The 25261-nt window shown below is 44.4% G+C and overlaps 1 protein-coding gene and 1 long non-coding RNA gene across 2 annotated transcripts in view; one reads left to right on the top strand and one right to left on the bottom strand.

The window, feature by feature from the left end:
- Positions 1–1086: 1086 nt before the first annotated feature.
- Positions 1087–5693, bottom strand: LOC309870747. The gene is made up of 3 exons (XR_014314790.1): positions 3874–5693; positions 3528–3666; positions 1087–1175 (listed from the first exon to the last, which is right to left on the bottom strand). It is a non-coding gene; the product is annotated as an uncharacterized lncRNA (long non-coding RNA).
- An 819-nt stretch (positions 5694–6512) lies between these two features.
- Positions 6513–25261, top strand: part of SLC24A3 (solute carrier family 24 member 3) — a 486207-nt gene continuing 467458 nt past the window's right edge. The window contains exon 1 of the mRNA XM_082743162.1: positions 6513–7815. Coding sequence (XP_082599288.1) covers positions 7380–7815 — 436 coding nt within the window. The 5' untranslated portion in view covers positions 6513–7379. The remainder of the gene's footprint in view (positions 7816–25261) is intronic.

The following is a 25261-nucleotide window of genomic DNA, read 5'->3' as shown; positions in this document are numbered from 1 at the left end:
TATTAAACAAGTGACATATTTAGGTAGCTGAAGGCAGTACAGCCATCATAAACATTTGAGGAAATCTCTTCAGTGACTTGAACTCTGGGGACAGAGTGCTACAGGTGACGCAGCACACACCTCAAAGTCAGATAATGCCTGAGCAGAAGGGGTGGAGACTGGATTCAGTCTGAGATTAAGCTGAACCAGACAAGGGCAAATAGCGTGGGAAGGAACCACTTTCAGGTGGTCAGAAATTCCCCCCCAAAGAGGATGTCTACCATGGCCACCAGGGGGCGCGCTACCACCGCTTTTCAAGGTCTGCTGTGCGGACTTCCCCCAAGCCGTGCTGGCTGGTGGTCTGGGGGACGAAATGAGATAAGGAAATGAATAAAGCACTGTACCCCTTGGGGCCACTAACTTACAGCCTGACACCTGGTCTCTGGGGGGACAAGGGCTTGGTGATGGGTCATGTCTGGACAACTCTTAGGATGTTACACTTGGCAGTTGAACTGGGCTTTGAGTGGACTCTGATCTACAGTTCGATTCCCAGTGCTGGGGAAGAGGGGTTTGCTGTGATTACCCTCATTACCCATAACACAGGGTTACTCAAGGGTGAAGAGGGACAGGCTGGCATCTCTTTCTTTTGCCTGTTTGTATTTTCAAAACACTGCCTTGCTGCAAACAACCTTCTGAGGAAGGGCTGGCAGCATTTTTCTAGTTACCATGAGGACATGGAGGAACATGGAAGAAATGCCTGCACCTTAGATCTACAGCCAAATTAGAATCAGAAGTCCAGCTTCCTGCTCTACCAGCTGAGGCTGAGCACCTGGGTGGGCTGCCTGTCCTCTAACATCCAAGGCTCCTCAGAGACAAGCCTCAGGGCACAGGGCAGCCAGAAACTCTTGGGCAAAGTGGCCTGGAGCCCCTCACCCAGCCTTCTGCTCGGTCCTGCCAAAGTCAAACCATGTCAGTTCCTCTAATTTAAGTCAACTGTCTTAACTACTTACATATGAACAGATTCTTTTAATTTTTCCTTATTTTTTCAATTAAAAAAAATAGGACATGCTGATGCCAGAAAAATAATTCCAAGAATATAAAACAGTATAAAATAAAAAGTGAAAGTGCCTCTTTATTCACTGATCTCCATCCAAAGTCCTGTAATCCCACCTCTAGGAGTAACCATTGTCAGCCACCTAAAAAATATATATTTTTTATGTAAGTATATTTTTATAATATATTTATATGTTTATATATTACATATATTTATATCTATCTATATAAATGTAGAGAGATCAATATATTTTATGTCATCCAGATTTATATCTATATATATTTTGACATCTATTTGCCTATTCAGAGACACATATGATCTTGCTTAACTTGACAAAAAAGACATAACACAGTTCATAACACAGCTTGCTTTTGCTATTTAAGACATATACCATATTTATCAGGATGAGGCCTTGAGATGCAAAAATGATAAAACATTTTATAGATCTATTTTCTTGATTAAAAACATGGGATTCTTAAGCTTAGTATTGATATGTTAACAAAAATAAGCCCCCAGGGCCCTCCTTGCCATACTCAGTGTCTTGTGTACCCAAGTTTCCATCAACAAAATAAAACTAGTGGGGTTTATGTGTTTTCTGATTATTTTTTTAAAAGATTTTATTTATTTATTTGACGGAGAGAGACACAGTGAGAGAGGGTATACAAGCAGGGGCAGTAGAAGAGGGAGAAGCAGGCTTCTTACCGTCCGGGGAACCCGATATGGGGCTCCATCCCAGGACGCTGGGATCATGACCTGAGCCAAAGGCAGAGGCTTAACCCACTGAGCCACCCAGGCACCCCTCTGATGATGATGATGATGATGATTTTTTGAGAGAGAGAGCAAACAAGTGTGATGGTGGAAAGGGGAAGAAGGAGAGGGAGAGAATCACAAGCAGACTCTGGGCTGAGTGTGGAGTCCAACACAGGGCTCAATCTCAAGACCCTGAGATCATGACCTGAGCTGAAATTAAGAGTCAGACGCTTAACCGACTGAGCCACCCAGGTGCCCCTGTAAGAGTTACTTTTATTTGTGATACAACTTTTGTGAAACAGAAGATAGATATAGCCATAGTTATAGGGTGTGTTTGTGTACCCTGTCTTTATTTCTTCCAAACATCCCAAACAAGTCAATTAAAAATATTGACAAAAAAGCGCAAGGTAATAGATTTTTCATTTTTAGATTTTCCCTCCAGGATCCACCAAAAATACAGGCCAAGCTGTATTCCCTAGAACAGCAGATGTCAAACCTTAACACAGAAGAACCCCTGAGAGCTTGTGTATACATTTCTAACAATCTCTCTTATACTTTCTAAGTCCACTGACATTTGATTGAAAGGCTGTTCCATGGCTCTGTCAAGGACTGGGTGGGAATCTCTCCTGATAGTACCTTTTCTACTTAACTCTCATTTAGAAGAAAAAGAGGGGGAGGAAGAATTCACAAGAAGTGGGTTGTGCTTTTTCCATTCCAAGCTGCGTCCAAAGCTTATGCACATCTGAGGGCTTCTTCTAGGCTTGTCTTTAAAATCTCGACCCCCGAAGTTTGCTGGTTGACCTGTTGTCCTGCAGTTACCCTGGGGTAGTGTAACCGTTTGAGAAGCAGCCTGTGACTGTTTCAATTTCAGCTGAAGTTCCTTATAAAACTAGCCAATCTGGGAGGTCATTTGTCTCTGATCCAGAGGCAATGATTTGATATTCTTGGCTTACACTAAACTTGGAAGGGAACTGAAGCATCAGGTAAAAACAATACACACCTATGCAGCATGAAAAAAATAAATCACAGCTCTACACACCCGGGTGGACAGATCCCACAGAAGGAAGCATCCATTTACCTGAAGTTCAAGGACAGGCAACAAGGACCTGCAAAGGGTTGTTTTCAGAGGGTTACTGCCTACTGGAGGGTTGGTACAAGGAGTCTTCTGGGTGGTGGGGGTGGGAGAGGAGGTGATCAGGAAATCTTCTAATTCGTGATGTGGAACCTATGTAGGGTGTACATATGTACATACATACATACAATCACTGTGCTCCATGCTTCAGCTGCATGCATTTTACTGTATGTATATTATAATACCTACTTTTTTTAAAAAAAGATGGTGGGTGGCATAGTCTGTTAAGCATCTGACTCTTGGGTTGAGCTCATGTCATGATCTCAGGGTTGTTGAGATCCAGCCCCATGTCAGACTCTGTGCTCAGCTCAGAGTCTGCTTAAGAATCTCTTTCCCTTTCCCTCTGACTCTTCCACTCACATGCGCGCATGCTGGCTCTCAAATAAATAAAGAAATCTTAAGAAAAAAAAGAGGATGGGCAGCTGTGAGTATGACAGTGTTCCACCAGGGAAAGAAAAAGACCTACAGTCATATTCACGTAGTGAGTCCAAATTGCCCAACAAAAGCAGACAGTTGGGAAAAAGGAAAATAAAAAAAATTGGAAACTATCATAAAACGAGCAGTTTCACTTAATTCTTTCTTAACATTTAAGGTAACATGAGCCCCACGTACCGAAAGGGTGCTCCCAAATGCCTCTGGATGCAGAGTGTGGACTCACACACATACAGGAGTGATAATTTGTGTTCTTCAAAATGCTGACGGCTCAGGAAGAGTCTAAAGGAGCAGTTTTACTGGCTTTTAAGAAAGGTAGCTGATAAGAACAAGAGGGAGAGCAAGAGTCAGGCTTTCCAGGGTAAAGTTGGGGTTTTGTCCAAACCTGGGGGACTGCACGTGCACAAGGTGACATGTCTGCAGGTGAAGGGCTACAGGTCAGTTTGGTCAGTGCCACAGATTACTGAGTCAGGTGTGACAGGAGGCCTGGGTGGTTGTCTCTAGGCACATGGAAGGAGTACTATACCTGAGGACTGGTCCAGAAACATTCCACGGAAGAGTTTCTCCTTTTTATTTCCTCATCTGCCAACATTTGGCCTTCCTGTGCTTAGAAGTTTTCTGTGAGGGGTGCCTGGCTGGGTCAGTTCGTAGAGCACATGACTCTTAATCTTGGGGTTCAAACTCCTTGTTGGGTATAGAGCTTCCTTAACAAGAATATGGTAAAAGAGATGTAAAAAGGTTTTCTGTTCACCTCTGGTGGTTTTCTCTTTTTGCTTGGGCCATGTCTCTCTGTGTTTGAGTGCAGCCCTGGTAAGTAACCTCAGCCAGCAAGTGGCACATGATTTTCTTGTTGCTTCCCTTCCTTCCTTCTCAGCCGGTGGTTTGTCTGACACAACTGGCATTGTCTGGTGTTATGGAGATAGGACCTTGCTCTGTTGTGGAAACTGCTGTTAGGTCTGGGTGCTGTGGGTGAGGGGAGGCTGGAGACCTGGAAAGAACGCAGGAGGGCCTGGGAGCTGCTGGTTTTCTGGGTGCAGATAAGGCTCCGCTCACTAGCTGACGTAAGAGCTCTCCTGGGCTGAGCATGAGCGAATGTGGTCATGGGAGGCCTTTAATTTTTGTTATAAAGGCAGAGCTAGGAGAAAGATGAATCACTTTTGTGCCCCCGCATCAGGCCCAAAGTCTTTACACAGAAGGAAAATTGGAATGTGGATGGGAGGTGAAAACAGGGGCCATGCACAGTGACCCCCAGCACCTAGCCCTGCGTGAGGAGGTGCCTGGCTCATTCCTGGAAGGGTAAAGGCCTCAGCGTATCTCGGGCTGATGCCTCTCTTTCCAAGAAAGCTGAACTTCAGACTGACATAGCAGGGCCTGGAATTTTCTCCCTACGGCTCCCGGCACAAAAATGTGAGATCAAATACAAGCAGATTAAGAAATAAAAGGCAAAAGCTACCTCAGGATTGATGACGATCCTGATGGTGAAAGATAAGTAGCACATTAATGATTTCAGCTCTTGGTTCTAACAAAATTCAACTGTGGGAAGCGGGGGGCTTCTGAAAACTGGGAGAGAACAGGTAGGACAGAAATAGCTGTTTTCCTTCTAAGAGGAGCCCACTGGGATCTGCCTGTCTTCCCCATTGCTGACAGAGGACTTAGGAGTTCCCCGCTCCCCAACCTCCAAAGGTGCCTTTTGAAGAAGAGGGTCTTGCCTGACCCTAGAAGAAACCTTCCCTCTCCTTCCTGCAGAGAAGCCATTACCTCGGGGTGGTGTGTGTTGGGGGGGGCATGCAGTGAGGTACCCACCTGCCTAAGGTTCTATCAGGCCTGGGAACATATTGCCCCATTTTTCTTCCTGGGTGGTGACTGGCTGCTCAGGGGTCTTTGTTTTACTTCAATGCTGTCTTTGCTCTGAAATGTCACAGTGAATATTAACTCAAAAGTCATTTCTATGGGCCACAGGAGTGAGCTCTTTCCCTCTCTCTCCCTTCTGCCCTGTTTCTGCCTCTCACTTGCCACAGGTGCTGGGAAGATTTCTAGGGAATCAACAGTTCCTGGTCCCTACTCCCTGCTTCCTCTCCATACCTCTCCCCATCCCACGATCATACAATTTTTGGTGCCTGTGGCCATTTCCCCCTGAGCTCGTGTTTGTTCCCCAGCCCAATTAGTTCCAGCTTCCCTCTTTCATTTTTATTTTTCCTATTTACACTATTGGAGTGTCTTCCCTAGTTAGCTGAAGGAAAAGCAATGTGTTCTGCGCCCCTAACCTTCCATTTTTGTGTCTCTGAACATTTGAGGGAGGTAACACCACTGGAGAAGCCCCCACCCTCACCCCCAACTCCAGCCTAGAGGAACTTACATAGTTTTAAATCCTCCTCAGTAGCTGGGAACCAAAGCAAAAGGACAACCACACTGCCGTCATAGGAAGGGGTTCTGTGTGTCTGGGAAGATGCCAAACTGAGAACAGGAGTAAGTAAAAGACATGCCCAAGAAGCAGTCTTCCTGTCTCTGTGAGTGAAATAGTCCCTCTCTGGAAAGGAAGCCACCTTTGAAGGTTTGCTTTGTCCTTTTCGGTGACCCTGCTGTCCCCAGGTGGTGTTCAGGGTCATGCTGTGGGCTAGATTCCCCCACAGGTGCGGGCACACTTGGACTTTGGGTGCTCCCGGACCTAGAACTGGAGAAACCTTCTTCTTGCTCACCTGTATAGACGTCTGTGGCGGAGTATTCTCATAGGAGACAGTCACACACACAGGTCCCTAGTTTCCAGATGATCCTCTTTTGAACCTGCCCTTTTTTTTCCCAGCCCCAACGCAAGGGCATCATCTTAGGGCTTTTTATCTGTCGTCCAGCCCACAGACCTAGGGAGGCACGTGGAAGCCTGAGGAGGGATGGTGGGTGGTTCTGAGACCACTAGGTGTCCTCTTTAAATGGGCACCTTCTGCAGGGCTGTGGGCCGGGCCAGACTCTAGGACAGTTACCACCTTAAGTAGGTGAGGGCAGGAACTGGGAGCAGAGGAATGGAGGAACTGGGGCTGTGACCTCAGCGGGGTAGGGGCAGGGTGATGCTCCCTGCGGGAAGCCAGGGTCCTCCTCCTGAGGTCGGCTAGGGACCCTCAGGCCTCCTTATTCAGAGACAGTGCCGATGCCCTCCTTCCTTCAGCCACAGCACTGGGTTGGGCCCAGCGCAATCGGGGAGTGAAGTGCGAGCCGGGCAGCGCGGGGGATCCAGGACACCCCAGTGAGGCAAGAGCCTCCGGAGAGTCCGGTTCCAGGTCGAGCCTGGCGCGCAGGAGATCCCCCACAAGGGGGCGGAGGGAAACCCAGGAGGCCCCCGGGAGGAGGCGCAGCCAGCGGCTGGGCGCGCGCCTTCGAGCGCACTCGCCGCCCCTCGGCTCGGGGCAGAGGGTGGGGAGGGGGCTGAAGAGACCATCGGGTTCTCCGAAGTTTCGGGCGATTCCTTCAGCCCGGAGACCCGCCTCCCGGTGGCGTGCTCCCCAAGCGAGGGCCTTCTGCGCCGCCCCCCCCCTCCCGGCACTACACGGTCGAAGGATCGCGCGCGGGGCTCCCTCCCCAGCTCAGTCTCCTCCCCACGCGCCCCCTCTCCGCCGCGCCGGCCAGCGCGGGCTGCGTCCCCGGCACTGCCCCCCGCCCGCGCCCGAGCCCGAGCCCGAGCCCGAGCTCGAGCTGCCGCGCCGCTGCAGGCTGCGGGAGCTGCGCCGCCGGTGCTCACGCCTCGCCCGTGCTCCCGGCGCGCCCCGGCCCCGCTCGGCCCCGGCTCCCCGCTCCCCGTTCCCCGCGCGCGGACCATGGAGTGAGGGAGCGGACGGCCCCGCGACGAGCTCCCGCAGCCGGCGAGGCCGGAGCCAGACCGGGTGGCCTCACCAGCCGGCGGAGTTGGCCAGCCGCGGGCCCTCCTCCCGCCGGTCCTTCCCCGCTCCTCCTCCTCGGCCGCCGCCGCCCCCGCCTCCCGGCCGCCCCCGCCGCCCCCGCCGCGCCGCCGCCCGAGGCCAAGCGCGGACGCCGAGCGTGGGAGCCATGGCGCGCGAAGAGGAGAGGGACCCTGAGCGCCGGGAGGCGGCGGCGCGGGCTAGCGGCGAGGAGGAGGAGGAGGAGGGCGAAGAGGGACTGAGCGACAGCGACGACGAGGACGAAGACGACGAGCCCGGCAGCGGCGGGGAAGAGGAAGAGAAGGCGGCGGCCGAGCGGGAGCGCAGCGAGGACGCGCGGCTGCAGCGCGCAGGGTTGCCTCCTGCCGCCGTCCCCGCCGCGGCCGCCCGCGAGAGGAGCGGCCGGCGCCCGCCGGGGCCCCCGCCGGGGCCGCTGCCCTGCTGCCCGAGGATGCCGTCGCCCGACGACGAGGACCGCGAGCGTCGCCGGAGCCGCCGGAGAGACCTTCTGCTGAGCCAGCTCTGCTTCCTGGCCTTGGTGGCGCTGCTGCTCTGGTCGCTGTCGAGCATGCAAGAGCATAATGGTGAGTGCTCGAGGCTCGCCCCGAGTGGGCGCTGCGGCTCCGGCAGCTCGGGGCTCCCGGGCCGGCGCGGGGCAGGCAGGCTGGCCGGTGGGAGGGGGTGCCGGGCACGAGGACTCCCCCTGCCCCTTGGGGGGCTCGGAAGGAGGGGGCCCTGGCGAGGGACCCCCGCAGTGGAGGACCGCGCAGTGGAGACGCAGACGGCACGCGGAGCCGCCGGGCTCGCCCTGGGAACGCTTACCTGTGCCTCTTGGCTCTATCCTTCTAACCCACCGGCTGGAGAGATTGGTGGTAGAGGCGGTGGGGACTCTTACCCTAAGGAGGTACTTCCCCCCTCCCCCCGGCCCAACAATAAAGTTGTCCTGGTAAGACTCGGTACCTGTGCAGGTAACCACCTGTACACCTTTGGCTTGTTGAGAGCACGAAGGGGGGCTGGTGACTGGTGAAAACGTAATTCTCCAGTGTTCTTCATATAGAACACGCGGTGTGGACCAGGTAGAGGGCTCCACACCCGCTTTTCCAGAACAGGTGCCCGGAACTTCGGGTAGGAAAAAAAAAAAGTGTTGGCCACCTGGCTAGGGTTTAAGGAATCTACTTGTTCTCTTTCACTGAACACGGACTGGGAAGACTGATCCCTTTTGTGCCTTTGCAGGTCTGGAAGAAATGGTTTAGATTATCCTGCCCATCAGGCTCTCTACTGCTCTCACCGTGCCCTGCAGTGGGTCCGCCCTTTACCCACAACTTTTGTCTTATCTTTGTCCTTGGCTTTTCTTGAGCTGAAATAGACCTTGTGGGGAAATGTGCTCAGAACAGTTGTCCACTGAAAACAGTTTGGACCCTGGGGGGCAGCTGTCTAAATAATGGAGGGAGAGACTTGGAAGAATAACTGTTGTAAAAACGGTTTTATATCCCAGCCGTTCAAGTGGCACAGTTCGTGGGAAAACAGCCGTAAAAATGGTTGTGAGAAAAAGCCGTTACAAATACGTGCCTTGGTGTTAAGACAGATGTAGCCCTGATACAAGGCGTTAGGAAGTGCAGAATAAAATCTTTTCGATAGTGATGGTAAAAGGGTGGCATCAATTAAAAAAGGGATCTCCCCCAAATTGGCTGGTCTTGTTCTTCCGGGAGGTGGGTAAGCAGATGGTCGGGCTTGGTTCAGGTCTTAACAGACCTCTTGACAGACTTCCTCATATATGGTAATATGAGAGAGTCTGCCTGGGTCTTCAGTGGAGCCCTTGGAACGACAGCTCTCTCCCTTTTTCCCCGAATCCCAGATGATCTGGTGATAGAGGACGGCATCGGGAAGGGCTGTGCTTGGGAGGGAAGCTGGATCTCTCTCAGAGGGCAGTGCCAGACCTGCCAAGAGCAGCTACTGACTGCTTCTCCCAAGAAGGGTTTCTTTTCACTGCCTTTTAATCTACCAGATTTTTATGAGCGCAAAGCCAGTCTGTACTTGGTGCCACCTTTGGAAAGGAACATGTGAAGTCAGTTACTTGCCGGCCATTTTTTCCTGCATGCTGGGGCTCCGTGAGTCCTAGAGTTCCCACCGCTGTCAGGATATGAAAGACATTTTTCTGAATGGAGAATGTGACCCATACAGTTAAGTTCATCAGTGACAGGGGGCTGCCTGGGCCCTGGGAAAGCTGGGATGTTCAGGGGGAAAGGAGGTGGCAGACACTGTGCAAACTTAAAACCTGGTGACTCGAAAGTCATTTTGAAATGGTTTCCCTAACAGTGACATTTCTATTCAGGTGCCACCAACTTGGGCATAGTTCCATAGCACGGCTCTTTTCCCCGTCCCTTCCCTTGGTCTCTCTCCTTCCATATTCTTTCTGCCTCTCTCTCCCCTCCCAGAAATGTAGGGCTTCAGAAGACCCCCGCCCTAGCAACTGAAGGTAACAGTGAAAAGCGAGCAGTGCAAAGAAGGATGTCATCCAGCCCCCAAATGGCATGCCCACCCTAATTCTGTCCCCTGTCACCTTTTCTTCAAGTAGATACTTGTTATTTCATTACATGATGCCTAGCCGATTCTCAGCAAGGCTCAGGTGTTTTGAGCTAGTTTTTTTGAGCTAATTAATTAATGTGTGTGAATCCACAAGTGATCATTTAGCTTGGGGGGCGGTTGTCATTCAGCATACTTAAGCATTTGAATAGTGCCTTTTACCCTGGAAACTTGGGTGTTATTCTACTTAAGGGTCCTTTCAGTATGGATAAAAACTTTGGAATTTTAGCCTCATTTTAAAAGATACGGTGTCTGGGAGAGGCTGAGTGATCCGCTTAAGGTCACACAGCATTTGGGGCATAGAGGGAAGAACCAGCCCAAGGTGGCCTAGCTGTTTGATCCCACCTCTGGTCCCTGCTCTTCATGCCACCATCTGGGTGCAGCTTTGTAATATTTATATAAACACATAGGGGGTACCTTGCTAAGGATCAAAGGGGGATTTTTTATTTATTTACCTTGAAAGTCACGCAGTGATTAAACGTAACTTCACAGAAGCCTGTTTTCTAACACATATTAAATTTTCTTTTCGTTTCTTTTTTTTTCTTCCTTTCCTTTCTTTCTTTTTTTTTTCTTTTTTTTTTTTTTTATAAAGAGCACAGTCCTTTCACCAAACCCAAATAGAGAGGTGTTGCAGTTGTGTTACACAGTGTTGTATAACATTCCCGATCGTATGGAATCTGAGCTCCCGTCCTGGACATCTGACTGAACTCCAGTCTAAATTCCTTTCTCTGAGACGGGACACAGGCATTATTAAAGGGAGGGTCAGTGCTGTCATCAAGACAAAGGTTAACCCTCATGGTAACAAAAGTAGTAATAATAACTGGAACTTGGTGGGCTCTTACATGCCAGGCACCGTGCTAAAATAAGGACACTTTTCATGCGTTGTGTTCTTTAAACTTGCACACACTCTTTGCGGATGGCCCGAGCCTTTGGTGGTAGAGGAAGCAAGTGGGCCTGGGTGTTCTATTTAGATATTGCTGATAAAGATCTCATTTTTTATCTGTTTTCAAAGCCAATTGAAATAAGGTGCCAGATTTCCTATGGGGGGCTTTCTTTTCTTTATCTTGTTTTTTTGCAGTGAGAATGGATTACTTTTGTGTGTTTCGATTGGTTTGAAAGTGTTTAATTTTTGTTTGAAGTAAGGAACCTGGTCATCTTTTTTCCCCAGGAGTCATGTCAAAAAAGCCCAGAGGTTCTAACTCAGGAGTGATTGTAGGCATCTCCTCTAGAAAGTTCCTGGGTAGGTGAATAATGAGTAAGGAAAAAAAATGTAATATATATTGCTAAAAACACACACACACACACACACACATATGTATGTATATACATATGTATGTACATATATTATATATATTCTGGCCCAGTTACTATTGCTAATAACAAATTACCACAAAGTATAGTGGTGTAAAACTACCATTTTATTTTTTTGCTCACGGATATTTTGGGTCAGGAATTTGGAAAAAGTGTATTAGGGATGGCTTGTCTCTGCTCCACGTCTGAGGCCTCTGCTGGAAGGAGTGAAAGGCTGGGGGACTTGCCAGCTGGGTCTGCAGTCCTCTGGAGGCAACATCACTCCAGTGTCTGGGGTGGTGGCTGGGACCCTCAACTGGGCTGTCAACCGGAAAACCTATGTGTGACCTCTCCGTATGGCTTTTCCATGGGCCTTAGTTTGAACTTCCTCAGAGCACAGCAGCTGGGTTCCAAGAGGATAAAGGGGAAGTACGTGGCATTTTTCTGTCTTAGCCACAAAAGTCACACAGTATGACTTCCATTGTTTTCTTTTGGCCAAGGCAGTGACAGATGGCAGCCCAAGTTCAAAACGGGGACAGAGATGCCCCCACTTACTTAGTGGAGGAGTGGCAGTGTATATGGTAAGGTGAGCAGGCGGGCGTGTGTGTTGGTGTATAAGACGGGCCTGTGTGTTGTGGCTATCTTTGGAAAACCAGGGGGCCAAGGGATAATAACTTAGAGATCAGAGCCATTTCCCAAGGTGGTAAATGGCGAATAACACACACATATTTGAAATACTTTCCAATCATGATCACGTGGCAACGCATCTGAAGTCAGGTGTGGGGTGCACAGGTGGTATTTGGAAAGGGGGCTCTGTGTGTGTTTGAACTGCAAATTTCAGTTGCTGATCTGAGAGCGCATCTTTAGCTTTGTGGCTTCCCCTTCCTCAGAGGACAAAGACCACAACCTCTCAATCCCTCCTGTGGCTGACAGGGCTGCCTCGCTGGATTCCCCAGCTTTATCTTCCCTCCCCGCCTTCCCTTTCATGCTGTACTACTCAGGCCTTCCTTCTGCTCCTGCAAGGGGTGACGCTTCTTCTAGCCCCAGACCTGTCACACATGCTGGTTCCATAGTCCCCAGCCCAGCTAGTTCATCCTTTACTTCCAGGCCCAAGATCTTCCTCATCCAGCTAGGTCCCCGGTTTTGCTCTCTGAACACCCTCAATTTTCCCTTCACAGTATTTGTCACAGTTGGCAGTTATGTATTTATTTGGTTGGTTTGAGCAATCTGTCGTGCTTTCCAGATTCTAAGCTCCGGGAGGTCAGGGACCTTGTGACCTTTGCTCACCTTTGTCATCTGTGTCACCTGCCCACAGTAGATGCTCGTAATACGCTTGTTAAATAAAGAAGCTTTTTTGATTTCTGAACGACAGTACCTGTGTTCAAAACTAGCCACTATGCCTCGGGAGCTCATTTACTAGCATATATTTTCATCTCGTGATTTATAGTTCTGCTGCCTGTCCATCAAATTCAATATTCTTACCCGTTTTTCATGGGCTCACACGGAGCTGCAGAAGGTGAGCACTTTGCCCAGTGTCACTTCGTTAAGTGGCAGGATTTGAACACAAGCCCACTTGCATCCCAGCTGGATGCCGCTGCATTCCCTAGCCTCAGCTTAGGAGGACATGAATAGAAAATGGGAATCACGCTGCCTTTTTCAGTCGACTGGGGAGAGTAAAGGAGTAACAGAAGGTTGCTTTCATAGAAGCAGTATTTTAGAAACACATTGCTTTTCAACCTTTTCTATTTTCTGCCTAAACATATATAGATGTGTCTCTCCTGGCTTTTCTTAGCTGCTCATCAACCCAGATTTTTTCTCAAAGATTTCCTTTACTTGCAAGCCTTGAATCCTTGTGGGAAGATTTCTTTCTTTCTTTCTTTTATTTTTTTAAATACCCCAGAGGGTTGGCAAAGCCAAAAGAATTGCAAAACCACCATTTGCTGAGAATTCCAAGGCTTGGTAGAAGCTGGCTGATGGGACAGGATTTTGGCAACTCTCTTTTTCCTTAAGGAGATTCCTTTTCTTTGAGTGAAGTAAGTTTTTTGGGGGAAATGGTAGTACACAGACACTTGTGTTGGGGAGACTTGAGGTAGAGAGTTCAGAAGGCATCCTTGAAGTCACATAGTGGATAGCTAGTACTGTCAGGAAGGTGATGGAAGTTTTTCTGCTCTTTTCCTGCCTTCAATTTCTGTAGAGCTTATTTGGCAATGAATTTTGTTTATCTTTGCAATGGTTTAAAACATGGTATTCTCCTGTAGAGTTTGAGAATTAAGGATTCAGTGGAAGAAGGTTTTCTCTGAGTGGAGTGGTGGTGGCACCATCCAGCTGTTTGTAATCCTGGAGCCCTAAGTTGTTAGACATGGATGATGTCTTCTAGACTCTCTCCTGGAAAATACACTTGTCTTGTCCTTGTCCTCATCCCTGGGGGAAGTGACGTTTTTCATTGTTGGGAGTCCTGGGGGTTTTCCCACCCCCACCTTTGGGACACTGTCTTCAGTGTCACCCGTTGGAGGAATTCCTGCCTGGATGCTACTGGTGGCACAAGACCCAAGGACTTCCATTCATTCACTCAGTAAACATGTGGTAGGCTTTTTCCTCATTGTTGGGGGTGACTGTGGTGTCTGAGATGGATACCCGGAATATTGTCATCATGGTGGCTTAGACTTTAGTGGGAGGAGAGGTGTTGAACAACTTATTTTCAGGAATTATGAGAGAGAATGAATGAGAAATACATCACGGCGTGGAGGAGGTGTTGGTGGTAAGCAGAAGCTGGAATCTGGAAAATAAAAGGAATTAGGTTGGGAATGAATAGGGGATGAAAAAGATAATTTATAAAAAATGGGCAATAGATACAGGCAGGCAATTCAAAAAGCAATTGCAAATGACCAGTAGACACCAGTAAAAACCCTCAGCCTTAATAGTAATCAGGGACATCTAATTTGAAAGATTTATTTATTTGAGAGAGAGAGCAGGGGGCAGGGCAGATAAAGAGAATCTTTAAGCAGATTCCCTGCTGAGTGTAGAGCCCCACACGGGGCTCAATCTCATGAGCCTGAGATCATGACCTGAGCCAAAATCAAGAGTTCTTTGGTTACCCTGCTGAGCCACTCAGGCACTCCTCAGAGAAATCTGATTTTTAAAAATGATGAGATACCATTTTTTAAAATCAGATTGGCAAAAATGAAAGCATGTGATAATGTCAGGTGTTGGCAGAGATGCAGGGAAGACAGCTTCTCTCATTTATTGCGGGCGAGGATGTAAATTGGCTCCCCAAACACTGTGGGGAATTGCAAGGTGATAAGGTTTTAGGTACAGACCCCAAAAGGAACCTTGGCTAATTTGTAATAAAAGGTATAAAAAGGGGAGCAGAGGGATTGGAATGGCAGTGCTTAGACAGTTGAGCCTTGGATGCAAACCCAACTTTCCTGGATCCATCGGTGACCGTGCTGCGCGACCCTTTGCACTCTAGACTAAAGATGTTAGGTGAGAGTTCAAGTGAATGGGGGGAAAGGCCTTTGTCGTAGCAGGAGGTGTTCAAACCAATACCAGTTGCTTATTTGAATCATGAAATCTAGCCATTGTTCCTTGCTTGTCAACCACTCCTTATTTCCAGGAGAGTGAGAATAATTAACGTCTGCTCATCTGTGACCTAGTTGGTGGAATTTCACATTTGCAACTTGGTGTTTCTCTCTTCATTTCCTCCCTGCACTTCTGCCTTGCTGGACCACAGCAAATGTCGTTTTCACTTGCATGACTTACAGTGGACCCTGATCCTCTAGAAGACAGGAAGTAACAAGTAGGTTGCTTGACTAGGACTTTGATGTGAGAACAAAGAGGGTGGGGGTAGTGTATGCACCACCAGGAGAAAGGGGGGTGCCCCCAGTTGACATCAAGTACCATTTTTTAAAAATGATTTTTTAAAAAAGCACCATTTTTAAAAAAAAGATTTTATTTATTTATTTGGGAGAGAGACAATGAGAGAGAGCATGAGAGGCAAGAAGGTCAGAGGGAGAAGCTTACTCCCCATGGAACTGGGAGCCCGCTGCAGGACTCGATCCAGGGACTCCAGGATCGTGACCTGAGCTGAAGGGAGTTGCTTAACCAACTGAGCCACCCAGGTGCCCCAACAGCACCATTTTTAAGAAAAAATATGAGATAGTCACTTTTGGATGTTTTGATTTTGGTAGCTAGTAGGACATCTAGGTGAAGTATATCTGATCATTAAAATCGAGTTTATAAGCTGCAGGTAAAGATAAGTCGCTGCAGATAAAGACCTGAGAATAATATGCACGAGAGTCAAAATTGTATCTTTGCTTAGCTCCGTGGGTCTCAGTCTTCTCTGTGCGTTGTAATCACTGGGGAACTTTAAACTTTACTTATGTCTGGGTCCTGCCACCCAAAGATTCTGATGTAATATTTGGGGGGGCAGCCTGGGCATTGGGATTTTTCACAAAAGAAGCAGATAGCCCCAATGTGCAGCTAAGACTGGGCACCACTGGATTAGATTAGGGGGTCAGTATTTACCTTATCATGGACATGTCGTAGCTAAGCTGGGAATTACGCTGGGCTGAATTTTTCTGTCCTGAACAAGAATGCTTCTTTTTCTAAGCCTTCACCACTAATTGAAGCCCAGATTTTCCTCCGGTTACCTTCATCTTCATTCCCTATGTACACTGCCATTGGATATTCTATCTGGTTCTCTTTTTCAAGAAATCTTTCTTGGGTTCTTCCAACCTGGACAGGTTGCTTGTTAATCTGCTGTCCAGCTGTCGTTTTGAGATCTCCCTTGAGCTTCTTCCTGCCTGTGCTTTCTTTCCCCCAGCTCTCCATATGTTGAAAGGATCCCATGTATGTTTGCTGTCTTTTTTGGTGTATCCCTTCATTTGTGGAGTACATTTCTGGGGATCACACACACACTCCAGGTGCTTTCTAAGACAGGGGTGTGGAAATAACAAAAACAAAAATTTGAGACTTTGTAAGTTTGAAAATACATTAATTCTAGCCCCACACTTTGAAGATGGAGGGCTGGGTCAGGAATTCAGTTTGGAACACAATCTCTACACAGTTTTGAAGGCCTTGCTCTTATAACTTGCAGGGCTGTCCCTGAGAAGTCCGAGTCTGTTTAATTCTTTGGTATGAAACCTGTTTTGCCCCCTCTGAAAGCACGTGTGCTCTTTGCTCTGCTTCTAAAGCTCAGGCATATCACAGTTAAATGTCTGCCGTGGTTCTATTTGCATGCATTTTCCTGGACACTCACCTGTTTCTTTTAATCTGGAAGCAGATGTCCTTTGGATCTGGGAACTTGTGTGATTTCCTCCATCCTCCGGTCTCTCTTCTCTCTGAATTGTCTGTTATTTGGGTATTTGACTCCTGAGATTCTGATTTTGAAGATTCATCTTCTGATTTTCTTATTTCTTCTCTCCTATGTTTTTTTCCCCTCATCCTTTGCTCTAATTTCCATAGGTTTCCTAACCGTATCTTTGAATTTCTGTCGTATTTTTAGTTTCCAAGAGCTCTTTTTTATTTCCCCTGTGCAAGTTATTTTTAGTAGCATCCTGTTCTGCTTCATCAATACAAGTATCATCGCTTACATCCCGGCTTGGTTTCTCCAAGTTGCTGTTATCTATTTTTCTGTTTTGTTTTTCATGTTATGGGCTTTCTTTGAAAACCAAGTGATCCTTGGTGTCTACTCATATTTACATGAGGCCATTGAAATGATGATTGGAAACTGTGCAAGGAGAAGGGTCTGTTGACTGTTTCTCTGTAAGGTGATCTGGCTGGGCCGCGTCTCTGGGCAGTGCTTCCACATCTCTAGTTCTGGATCTTTATCAGTGGGTCGTCAGATTTCCCAGAGAGGGGTCACCCTGTGTCCTGTCTAGGGTGGGAGATCAGTGGGCATACAGTGGGAGAGGAAGTGGAGTTTAGGGTGTGTCGTTCAGCGGAAACATTCCTCTAGGCTCAGTGAGTTGTCTCAAGGGTGGCTAGGAGTATGACAGAGCCGCACAATTTATTTTGATCCATTGCAGGACCATCCTGAGTTATTTCAGGCTCCCTTCTTCCTGCCCGTCTCCTTCCATTCCTGTCTTCCTCCTTTTTCTTTCTCTTAACTCCTGGACACGCCAAACTGGTAAGAACTGTGGCCTCCTGGGAGAGCTTATGCTCAGGGGCAAGGGGGAAGCATAGTTTTCACCATCTTCTTAATTTTAACTGGCCTTTTTATGGAGGTAGTTGTAGATACACAGCTGTTGTAAGAAATAATGCAGAGAGACTCCTCACACGTTTTCCCCAGTTTCCTTTAATGGTAATGTTTTGCAAAAGTCTATTATAATATCATAACCAGTGTAGTGCCTTAGATACAAGCCACGGACCTCATTCAGATATCCCAAGTTTCATTAGTGTTCATGTGCACGTGTGTGTGCGCGTGTGTAGCATGTGTATGTGTGTTTGTATGTACATGTAGTATGCATGTGTATAGCACGTGTGGTGTGTGTTTATGTGTGTACACATGTGTATGCATATGTGTAGTGTGTATGTGTGTGCAGTGTGTGTGTATGTGTGTGTCCTGCACAGCTTTATCACCTGTATCAGTTGCCGTAACCACCATAATCAGAATGCCAGACAGATCCACTGTCACGATGGCAACTTACATTCCCCTTTCCACAACCGCACAGCCCTTGTACCTGTTTACACAGAAGGAACAGGCGAGGTAAGTAACTCGTGTCACCGCCAAGAATAAAGTTAAAACATTATAACTTCTCAAGTGAAAGGCTACTTATAAGCTGGGGGTGGGGAGAGGAGTGTGAAGTCTGTCGACGTTCATGAACCTGGGCCGTGGAGACCTTGGTCAGTGATGGCATTCCTTCCCTCCAGGGATGCCACCGTGTGCTAAGTGCCAGGTTAAGGCTGCGTGGAACTGGGGACCAGTTTCTCTGATGGGTCATGTTTTTTGTCATTTGCACAGCATTTCTGAATGAATGCTCCATGAAAAGTTTACCCAAGCCTCTTTTTCATTCAGGCAGGTTAGCCAAGCTTTCTGCAATCCTAGTTTCACCATTATTTGTTTCCTAGGGAATTAGAGATGGAAATCTTGGGGACCATTGTCTCTTAACGTCTGGCTTTATGTTTAAGGAAGCTGATGTGAAAGAGAATTGTAATCAGGGCCCAGATTCTCATTTTCTGACTCTCTGCTTAGTAAATAACTACCCCCCACCCCCCGAAAATTAAGGGTAGGAATATATTTAGTGCAGATGGATTCTGGATTATTTCAAATTTGGAAATGTTTCTGAAGTGTTAGGACCTTGTTGGGAATTACTTGGCATGCAGTGTGGTCACTGTATGAGGAAAATGAGGGAATTTCAGGGGCAGCTGCTTCTTGTAACAAAAGATTTTTTTTTTTTTTCAGAAATATTTGCTCTTAGGACACTCCTGGCTTGCTTCAGGAGAAAGTTAACATTATTGGGTTACCTTTCACTTTGCTAGTTACCTCATGCAGCTATGAGAATGATTGGTTGTTTTGAAGATGAGTGCCCATGAATTTTTCTTGTTGGGGTCTTTGAGTTGACAGGATTTCACCATTTTTCGTACCTGGTATTGCAATTCTAGTCTGTGATCTAAACACCACTTCCAAACAAAGCAAAGCTTCCTAGGACCTTAAGACCCTAGGTTTTTGAAAACCCCAGGATAATTCCCTTCTGGGTGGGATTTCACAGTGTGATCATTTGAAATCACAAGGGTTTGCTGGGGTAAGTGCAGAAAGAAATCTCATTGTACCTACTTACAATAAATCGACATGAGGATGGGTCAATTGCAGTATCTTCCAACATTATGGTATATTTCCTCCCTTAGGTATTGCAAAATTCATAGAATACTATATAAAATGTCTTGGATACTGCTTTTGAAACTAAAACTAGTAATATACAAGAAAGTTGATTGAAAGGATCCAGAACAAAAATATCACCCCTTAGAAACTTTGTCAAACTAGCCCTTTGTAATGATATCCTTCCTCATCCCTAACCTCTGATCTGTGTGCTGACACCATGGTTTTTGTCTTTTTGAGAATGTCCTACACATGGAATCCCACACGATGGAATCTTTTGACATTGGCTTCTTTGGCTCAGACTCTCAGATTTGTCTACATTGTTGCATGTATGGGCCATTCATTCCTCTTTATGGCTGAATAGTATTCCATTAAATAGGATCTACAACAGCTTGTTTATCTATTTGCCTATTGAAGAACTTTGGGGTTGTTTTTAGTTTTGGTAATTATGAGTAGAGCTGCTTATCAGTATTCAAATCCAGGTTTTTTTTTTTTTCTTAAATTTCTTTTTCTCACCTTATTATGCTGGCAGAGACTTCCAATACAATGTTGAGTTTGAGTGGACATGCTTGCCTTACCCTGATTACTTAGGGAGAAAGCCTTCAGTCCTTCATCCTTAAGTATGATGCTTGCTGTAGGACTTTCATAGATGTCCTTTATCAAGTTGAAAAAGTTCTCTTCCACTTACAGTTTGTTGAGAATTTTTTTTTCTTGGTTCAAAATATCACTTTATTATTAGGAATTTATAAGTTGCCACAAAAATCTACTACATTTTTATTTATTTTATTTAAAAAATTTTTTTATTTTATTTTTTCAGTGTTCCAAGGTTCATTGTGGTGCATAAACAGTGAGTGTTGAGAATTTTTATAAGGATGGATATTGAAGTTTGTCAGGTGGTTTTCCTGTTCAATTGATATGATCCTATGGTTTTTATTCTTTAGACAGTTAATATGATGGACTGCATGGGTTGATTTTCAAATACAGAATCAGCCTTGTGTACCCTGGAGAAGCCCCACTTGATCACTGTGTTTTTGTGTGTGTGTGTGTGTGTGTGTTTTAAATTTTCCTGAATTTGGATTGGTCATATATTATTGCAGACTTTTGCATCTGTGACCACCCAGGGTATTGGTCATAGTTTTCTTCTCTTGTACTATCTTTGTTTAGTTTTTCTGGCCCCACAAAATGAATTAGGAAGTACTCCTTTCCCCTGTATTTATTTCTAGATGAGGTTGTGTAGAATTGGTAGATTCTGAATGTTTAAAAAACATTGGTAGATGCTGAATGTTTCAAAAAGTTTGGTCATTTATATTTTTTGTGAGAAAAACTTATTAATGTCTTATTTTAATTTATCATAAACATGGCACCAAACTTGACAGTGAATTTTTAATGTCCGCATAATGATAATTTTAAAAATCACAGTATTTTTCTTAGTATTTATAGCAAGTGATATTTATCAGACACTTTGCATGCTCCAGGCACTGTGTAACTGTTTTTACATGTATTGACTCCTTTAATCACCATATCCAATGGAGTAGATACCATTATAATCTCCATTTTACATGCAAAGAAGAATAAGATGAAGCATGTAAGTAACTTGCTTAAAGTTTCGGTGTGACCTATATCATTTGAATTCAGGCTGTCTGATTCCAAACCTCATGGTCTTAACTATTACATTGTATCCTCCAGTTATATTATAATTTATTTATTCAGGCCTCCGTTTGGGATATTGAGGTATTTTCTATGTCCTCACTGTGATGAATGTTCTTGTACTGAAATCTTTGGTAATCGATGACAGTTCCTTAGGCTGGATTCCTAGAAGTGCTATGTCAAAGTGCATGCCTATTGTAAAGGCTAATAACATCCTGCTATGTAATTTTCCAGGAACTTGGAAAAATTAGAAGTTCCAACAGCAATAGTTTGAGAGTGCTCAATTCAGTGTTCTCTTCCAGAATTGAATATTATGATTATTTTACATATTTTAAATTCAGTTTGATTGTGGAGAGATGGTATCTCATTGCTTTACTTTGCATATTTTCATACTATTGAAGCTGAATGTTTAAAAAAGTTTGGTCATTTATATTTTTTGTGAGAAAAACTTATTAATGTCTGTTCTCCATTTTTTTTTCTAAGGGGATAATTGTTTTTCTTAATGACTTGTAAAAAGCTCTTTATGTATTCTATATATTTGTCTTTTATTCTATATCAGAAGTTTTGCCCCCACCCTTTTTGGTGTACAGATTTTCATTTTTTATCTGGTCAAAACTGTATCTCTTTTCTCTTGTATTTTTCCATTGTTTTATTGTTAGACCTAGGATCTCAAGTGTGTGTTTATTCCATATAATCCTCTATGTCTTTTTTCCTCCTGTTTGTATAGTTTAATTTAAAAAAAGCAAAACAAAACAAAAACCTCTTTATTTCATTTGGGATTTACCTGAGCTAAGATGAAGATTTAACTTGAACAGAGGAGCAGATTTAACAGTTAAATTGTTTATTGAGTAATCTTTCCTTTGCCCACACATTTGTGGAATGACCTTTTAATCCGTGCTTGTTTGCTTATATATCAGAGGCAGTTGCTGTGATGTCTGTTTTGTTCTATTTTCTCATTAATTAATTATTGTAGCTTATTAGGATATTAATTATCTAATGGGGCAGGACTTCTCTCTTGTTATTCTGGGAGAAAAAAAATCATTTGTTGTTATCACTTGTTTATCCTTCCAGGTGAACTTTAGAATCTCTGTTGAATTTTGCTCAAATGCCTGTGGGTTTTGACAAATCTATAAATAATCTGTGGAGAAATGGCATTTTACAGCATTGATTCTTTTCATTTCTGGTGTGCTTTTTCTTTTCTTTTTTTTTTTTTTTAAAGATTTTATTTATTTATTTGACAGAGAGAAATCACAAGTAGATGGAGAGGCAGGCAGAGAGAGAGAGAGAGGGAAGCAGGCTCCCCGCTGAGCAGAGAGCCCGATGCGGGACTCGATCCCAGGACCCCGAGATCATGACCTGAGCCGAAGGCAGCGGCTTAACCCACTGAGCCACCCAGGCGCCCCATGGTGTGCTTTTTCATTTGATCAAGGCTATAAAACAAATCTGTCAAGATTAATAATTATTTCCCTATCTCCTTCTTACATATATTTGTGAAAACTATTATTATTTATTCTGACTGTTGTTTTATTCTTTATATATTCTCTTAAAATATTTAATCTTTACAATTTTTTCTTTCTTCTTTATATTTTATTCTTAAGTTTTAAACTATGCAAGTAATAATAAACACAAATTTGTTATACAAACCAATACCTTGTATTTTCCTATAGTTTTCTATTAAAGGGGATTTTTATTTCTTTATTTTTTTATGATAAAAGTGCTCAACAAATTAGGTTTATTTGTTTTTTCTTTTTTGTTAAGTTTTTATTTTAATTCTAGTTAGTTAACATACAGTATGTTATTAGTTTCAGGTGTACCCATATAGTGATTCCACACTTCCATATAACATCTGGGGCTCATCACAACAGGTGCACTTGGAGGGCATTTTTATTTTTAATTAATTAATTAAAGAGAGAGAGAGAGATCTGAGCATGTATGAATGGAGGGGGGCAGAAGGAGAGGGAGAGAGAGAAGGCTGCATGCCCAGCATGGAGCCTGACATGGGGCTCAATCCCATGACCCTGAAATCATGACTTGGGCTAAAATAAAGAATTGAATGCTTAAAAGACTGAGCCACCCTGGCACCCCAGAGGGAATTTTTAGATTCATGCTGTAGTTGGGTGGTTTTTTACTGGTAGCTTTTGTTAGGTGCTTTTCATTATGCTATGGAAGTTTCCTTTTATTTCTCATTTTCTGAGACTTTTCTTTTTTTTTCTTTTCTTTTATCTGCCATGGATGTTTTATGTGGGCAAATGCAAATGCCCTATTAACATTTGTTGAAGTGTTTAGTATAATGTAACATAAATAAATATCCATGTGAAGCTACTCCTGAGCTAAACCCCAGATAGCCATGATTTTTTTTTCTTTCCTTTAATAGGATACTGGGTTTGATTTGTTCATATTCCTTATAGGATTTTTGCTGTTATATTCTTGACAGATATTGACATACAGCTTCCCTGCCAGGTTTTGGTGTTAGCATTGGAGCAACCTCACAAAACTATTTGATGATTTCCAAGTTCCCCTGTGTTCCAGAATATTTTATGAAGCAGGGAGTTGGCCTGTAACTTTAAAATCTGCAAGAACATTTATATGGGACTGCCTGGCCTTTACCTGGTCTGTAGCAATCTTCTTAAAAGTAATTTTGGAGAAACTTTTCAATTTCTGCCACTGCTTACTTTTCCATGGAGCTAATTTGTTTTCTCAGAAGTGTCCATTTCATTAAGGTGTTTTAAAATGAACCAAATTATGCAGTGTATTTTAAAATTTCAACTTTTTCTTTTATTGTGATTATGTAACACTTTCTCATTACTAACTTAGGTGTTTCCTTTTTCCTTGATCAAATTTGACTGTATTTGGTTTATTTTATTATTTTTGGAAGATCCATCTCATATATCTTTTTTTTTAAATTTCTTTTCAGCATAACAGTATTCATTGTTTTTGTACCACACCCAGTGCTCCATGCAATCCATGCCCTCTTTAATACCCACCACCTGGTTCCCCCAACCTCCCAACCCCCACCCCTTCAAAACCCTCAGATTGTTTTTCAGAGTCCATAGTCTCTCATGGTTCACCTCCCCTTCCAATTTCCCCCAACTCCCTTCTCCTCTCCATCTCCCCTTGTCCTCCATGCTATTTGTTATGCTCCACAAATAAGTGAAACCATATGATAATTGACTCTCTCTGCTTGACTTACTTCACTCAGCATAATCTCTTCCAGTCCTGTCCATGTTGCTACAAAAGTTGGGTATTCATCCTTTCTGATGGAGTGTATATGGACCACATATTCCTTATTCATTCGTCCGTTGAAGGGCATCTTGGTTCTTTCCACAGTTTGGAGACCATGTATCTTTATCAATTTTGCTCTTCCCCCTGTTTTCTGAATCAATTACAACACTAATCGTTCTTTAAAAATCTTAATTCCTTTGTTTTCTAATATATTGAATTAAGTGCTTTATTTGCATATTTTTATTATTTCTTGTTAATGGTGCATTTGTCCTTGAGGAAGCTTTAGACTCACCTTGTAAGTTCCAAAGTGTCAGGTAGTCATTATTCTACTTTTCAAATAGTCTTGTCATTATAGTTTTATTTTTTCTGCAAATTAATTATTTAGGAGAGTGATTTTTAATTTCCAAGTTTATGTGTTTTTTTAAAAACACTAATGTCTAATTGTCTTTCAGTTTGTCCAGAGAATATGAGCTTTGATTGTGGTTTTTCATCTGCCTTGGTTGTTTCTTTTTGGAACATGAACTGTTTGTGATTGGATACCCATTTGTCTGTCTTTCATATCTATCATCTTCTCATTTCATCATTTCCCTCTTTTTGCCATTTCCTCTTTATTATGCAAGAGTTTCTACTTTTTTTTTTTCCTCCTCAATGGTTTTATTTTCAGCACTTTGGGTCTGCTCTGCTGCCTTTTATTCCATTTAGATTTTGTTCATGCATTTCCATCTTTTTAATTTCATATCTTGTCCATCCTCATATTAGCTAGCTGCCATTGTAATCTTAGCCTTTATGCCCATTTTTAATTTTCTTTCATATAGCCCATATTTCTTTTTATGCCATTGAGATTATAAAGTAGTTTCTTTCTAAAATTTACTTCTACTTCTTTTAATAAACTATTTTTGGAAGTATAGTATTCTTTATGTTGCAGTGAATTTTTTTTTTTTTTTGAGTTATCCACCCTTGAAAGAGAAGATCCAGGCCCTGTGTGTGCCTGGGAAAGGACTCCTCTGTCCCTCCAGAGCACCCTTCCATATCGTGATACTATTAGCGTATCTTCAGCTGAAGGTCTGGTTGGCTGTTTGTTCATAGTCTTGACCAAATTCCCTGTGTTTATGTGACTTTTCTAGGGTAATTCAGCTTGCCTGAGAGGAGATATCCTGGTAGTTTGAATATTTAGATGGAGCTTTATTCATATAATTGCAATCAGTGATAGTTCTAGAGACAGTTCATTAAAATCTTCCACCCCAGTTTGTGTCTTCCTTTGGTTCTGTTTGTCTCTTCTCTTTGTTGTTATTCTGCAGATGGCAATACTCCCCCATCCATCCACTCTTTCCCCAGGTTGAGTTATAGAAAGAGATATTCATGGGGTGGAGAGCCCCTTGAAAGCATTTCCTTTCAGCAGCTTGGTTCTGAAATAGGGGTTCATGCCTGGGGACTGGTGGGCCGTAGCCCAGCTCTCACTTCCCACAGCACCT

The sequence above is a fragment of the Mustela nivalis genome, assembly GCF_964662115.1.
Source record: "Mustela nivalis genome assembly, chromosome: 8".
Classification (NCBI taxonomy): Eukaryota; Metazoa; Chordata; class Mammalia; order Carnivora; family Mustelidae; genus Mustela; species Mustela nivalis.
The sequence above is the reverse complement of the archived record's forward strand: the minus strand, read 5'-3'. Positions and strand labels throughout refer to the sequence as shown.